This window comes from Apodemus sylvaticus, chromosome 22, assembly GCF_947179515.1.
Source record: "Apodemus sylvaticus chromosome 22, mApoSyl1.1, whole genome shotgun sequence".
NCBI lineage: Eukaryota > Metazoa > Chordata > Mammalia > Rodentia > Muridae > Apodemus > Apodemus sylvaticus.
The window spans coordinates 12,676,406-12,681,196 of NC_067493.1; the positions used below are offsets into that span (position 1 = coordinate 12,676,406).

The 4,791-nt window shown below is 47.0% G+C and overlaps 1 protein-coding gene across 1 annotated transcript; it reads right to left on the reverse strand.

The window, feature by feature from the left end:
• Positions 1 to 1,426: 1,426 nt before the first annotated feature.
• On the reverse strand, positions 1,427 to 2,328 carry LOC127672612 (cyclin-dependent kinase 2-associated protein 1-like). Its single transcript, XM_052167865.1, has one exon. It carries the CDS (start codon positions 2,299 to 2,301, stop codon positions 1,780 to 1,782), a length of 522 nt encoding a protein of 173 aa, XP_052023825.1. The 5' UTR covers positions 2,302 to 2,328; the 3' UTR covers positions 1,427 to 1,779.
• Between the last annotated feature and the right edge of the window lie 2,463 nt (positions 2,329 to 4,791).

Here is a 4,791-nt window from a genome sequence, read left to right on the forward strand (position 1 = left end):
GGCCAGGGCTCCTATCTTTTTCTATGTGTCCTAGAGTTTTTTCCCCTTGGGCTTCCACAGGCAACAGAGTGCTTCTTCTTTGTTCACAGACAATAACTGACTAGGTTCTGGTTTTCAGGGTGTCCCACATGCACTGCACAAAACAACATTCCCTACCCTGAGGAAAAACAATGCACTAACACAAAGACTTTGGAAGACCTTCCATATCCTAAATCTTTGATGAGTACCTTAAAATATATTCATAGGTCAGTCTCAGATGGTTGAAGAGAAATGAAAAAAGTAATCCTTCTGTGCAAAAACAGACAATGAAGGAAGGAAAAAGAGCGGAGTTTGTGGTTCCTAGATTTTATAGAAATATCAAAAATTCTTATTGGTATACACAGCATGAAACTCTCTTTGGAGGTAAATGGGATCAATGGAGTCCAATGGGGACAGAAGGATGTATGGTTCTGAGCTGTCTAGTGGGTTCAAGGAATTGAACCCAGGTCGTCTGCCCTAGCAGCCAGTGCCCTTAACAGTTGAGCCATCTCTCAGGATCATTTTTAGTGATTTACTAGTCAGAGTACTCCATGGTACAAATCACAATAGTGTCCAGTGCCACCCAGCAGAAAGTTTCCAGCTGGGTTATTGGATATAACATGGTAGTGAGTGTCATTAATTTCTGTCTCCTTACTTAAATTATATCAAAACCATCCTATATTAGCAATGTGAGGTGATGACCATCCCTATTCTGTGAGAGCTCATTGCGGATTGATAGAATTGATCCCAGGATACAGGTGGGCTTCCCACCAGATGAGGTCTCAAGGGTCCAAAGTCTACATAACTTGGGCCTGCCAAGGGGTTCTATATTGTCTGCCAGCTGGGAGAGCAGTGGTCTGGCTTCCCCACAGCATGGTGGTGGAGACCCACTAGAAGGCCTCTCTGAGCCTGGCCTTAGAAGCCAGTCATGCTGTGGGGCAGTAAAAAAAAAAACCCAACAGCTTCAAGGGGGGAATCACAGTACTCCTGGTCATAGGCAATAGAAAGTTCTAGAACAATTGATTTGTACAGCCTACTCTGGTTATACTAATAGAGCCTGACTTACTTTGGAGAACATATGGGGTTTTTTTTGTTTGTTTTTTTTGTTTTGTTTTTTTTTAATGAAAATAAGCTTTATTACATCAAGTAATAAATACAAAGATGCAACAGTTTCAGTCATTTTCTTCCAGATGTTGTGATGGACTCACAGTAAACACAGAACTGAGATCTGCAGTCTCAGGATGGACATTTGCAGGGTGCTTGGTAGGTTGGGTAGATTGCTCTTTCTCCTGTATGTATAACCGGTACATTTTAAAGATTGATTTCAAAGCACTCACTCATGCAAACGCTCCGTGAGGCAGGTCTACACTGTACACAGGCGGGCCAGCTGCTAAGCACATCACAAGGGCTGTGGTCTGCACTGGGCTCCTCAGATGCAGGTGAGCTCATGGTAGGAGTCAACTGGGGTGATGCAGATGGAAAACGTCCAAGGGGGTTAACGTGGACACTGGTATTTGGGGACAAACAACAGCTTGCTGTGAAGTGGCTTCACAAACATCTTTCAAATGTTTGGAAAGAAAAAAGAGCTGGGTCATTCCTAACTACTTAAAATGCACATCGTCAGTTACTGCAAAATGTCTTCCCAATCTTTTTGAGTGTGGGTTCAGAGCTTAATGACTGTGGTAGAAAAATTACTGCCATTTTGAACAAAGCCTCTCATCTCCTCGGGATAGCGAGATGGGCCTTCAGACTGGCCAGGGGCTAGGACCTGGCATTCCGTTCCGTTTCAGCCAAGCACTCCCGAACCAGGCTTCGGGAATGAATGATGCCTCGTTTTAGCCTCTCCATGGCGCTCTTGCTCCCTGCATACGTGGGTCTGATCTCTTTCCCCAACTCTTCAATGATGGCCAGCAGCTCTGCATATTGACTCTGAGGCACTTGGCTATTTCCAGTTCCCTGGTCATAGCCTAGCGATGGAGGCCCATAGTCACTCAGCAGCTGGCGGTACTGGGAGGAGGTTGCCATGCTAGTGGATGGTGAGCGGACACTTCCGGCGTTGAGGGCGGCGGCGGGCATGTGCGCGGTCAAGTTCAGCTTGCACGACATCCCCGCGGGCGGAGGGCGCGCCGGGCAGAGCCGGGCCAGGCCGCGAGCGCGGCGGCGAGGCCGAGGCCGGAGCCCGGGCCGGGTGGCCCCACGTCCCCGCACCCGTCCGAGCGCCCGCCCGGAGCCCGCGCACTTTTTGTTGTCGCCGGCTCGGGCCGCGCCGGCAAATATGGCCATCCCTCACCCTGCCGCCGCCGCAGTACATCACCCAGACATTGGGCGCGCGGCGCAGGGGCGGCCGCCGAACATATGTTTTTATGCTTAACTAAGGTTTGATAAATTGTGCACACAGGAAATTGTACAAATTCTCTCCCAGCAGCAATGTGAGGAGGGATAAATATCTTTTTTTTTGGGGGGGGGGGTTCATTAATTTTTTTTATTCTATATATTTTTTAATTACATTTCAAATGATTTTCCCTTTTCTAGCCCCGCACTCTCCGAAAGTCTGATAAGCCCCCTTCTCTCCCCCTGTCCTCCCACCCACCCCTTCCCACTTCCCCGTTCTGGTTTTGCCGAATACTGCTTCACTGAGTCTTTCCAGAACAAGGGGCCACTCCTCCGTTCTTCTTGTACCTCATTTGATGTGTGGATTATGTTTTGGGTATTCCAGTTTTCTAGGTTAATATCCACTTATTAGTGAGTGCATACCATGATTCACCTTTTGAGTCTGGGTTACCTCACTTAGTATGATGTTCTCTAGCTCCATCCATTTGCCTAAGAATTTCATGAATTCATTGTTTCTAATGGCTGAATAGTACTCCATTGTGTAGATATACCACATTTTTTGCATCCACTCTTCTGTTGAGGGATACCTGGGTTCTTTCCAGCGTCTGGCAATATCTTTAACAACAGGTTAATTGACAAAAATGGACTGAGTGCCTGTGAGTGAGTCTCTTCCCAAGAATAGAATGCTGCATCTGTGGCCACTAGAGGGCGGTGGTTCTCCATGAAAGCAGGAGGAGGGCCTCCCTGACTTGTGTGCTAGCAACTTAGTTACATTTCAGATAGGGATGGGGCTTGGGGTGGCCACTGCAGTGAGCTCAACAGAACAGGATTGGGGCAGAGGCTTCATTCCTGTCTTGGATGCCATTGATAGGCAGTGAAGATGAAATCAGATAATGTACCTTTCAGGTTATCTTATTTTCTGCAGAGCAAGGGGCCCTGCTGCTGTGAAAGTTGCCAATCCCATCTCCTGCAGAAGCATGAGCCTAAGCAGGACTGACAGTTCCTTTTCTGCTGCCGAGGGTGAAGAGGATAATTAATGGAAGTTCTCCAGAGGCATATTTCCAGACAGATTCAGCTTTACCTAGGAATGCTGGGGCATGTCCCGTGTTCAAGGCCATGGAAGCCCCTTATATATACTGGGTGGGTATGGTTGACAGCTCCTTTCCAATCTGTGTTCATATAAAGTCCATGTTAACTTACACAAGGTGGGGCTGAGACACCAGCTCCATATTGTCTGGCTCCTTCTGTTTTCCCAGGGGAGCCACGGGAGAATGGCTGAGCATCCCAGGGAAACTGTTGCGGCTTCTCTGATCCAGGATGCCACCAGCCACCAGCCAGAAATGCTTGTTTCCTGACACCCCAGCTCCTCAAATATCTGCTCCTGTCCCCTTGACATCCACCAGAGGGCATATAGACAGGGAAGCCTCCAGGGTTTTTAGGGTCAGAGTCTGTGCCCTGACAGCCCTATGATCCTAGAGTGTGGCAAACCATTTTCCATGGTTTGACAAAAGTGAGGAACAGAAAGAGCCTGGTTATGATATTGAGCGACTTTTCCCCAGTGCTCAGGAGGCAGAGGCAGGTGGATGCCTGTGAAGTCTACTTAATGAGTTCCAGCAGAGTCAAGCTATATAATGGACTCTCTCAAGATCAAAAAACAAAGAAAAAACAAAAAGTAGCAAGGAAAGGAGATGTGATTCTAGTCAGCACACTGGAAAGAGGAACAAATAATGTGCTCCAAGGTCACCACACCCAACTTAGGGTCCTCTCATGAGGGTTCCTTTGTAATACAGAGCAAGAAGTGTACAACACTAGGGACAAGTGACCAGAACTCTGGGAGGCTTTTGTGGGAGTCAAGTTTCTCCTCCTGCCAGTACCAGGCCCCATGCCTGCAGTAAACTCCCCAAGGGATTCCAAATGTTTCTGGTGTGCCTGCTTTGGTTTTCCAGTATCTCAAGGGAGGGGTGCAGTGTCTCTTTGGAGTGTCTTCACTTTTCCAAGTCAGTTATGTTTCCCCAGTCTTCCTTTGTACAGGTCAGACTTGAGTGATGATGCCCATATCCAAAACTAACAACATAAATGTAATAGAAGTAGGAGCCTGGGTATTTTTTCAAATAAATCTAAGTAATAAATTAATCTGCCAGCTGTATTTCTTTTATTTGGTTGTCCCCAACAACCACACAGAAAAGTAAGGTTTATTAAAATAGACTTGAGTCAAATATTGATCAAATATCACTTCATTCTAACCCTTCAAGCTCCTCAGGGTTCCTCACGGTCACCATCTCCACATTACTTGCATTTTTAATCCTCTCTTGATCCAAGTCTTCTCTCCCGATGCTTTTTGTACCTCTCCTCATGGTTCCACTCTTTCACTTCCTGTCTCTATAGCTACCTGTCCTAGAATAGGAAATCCCACCATCTCTCCTCTAAAGCTCTGGATTGGCT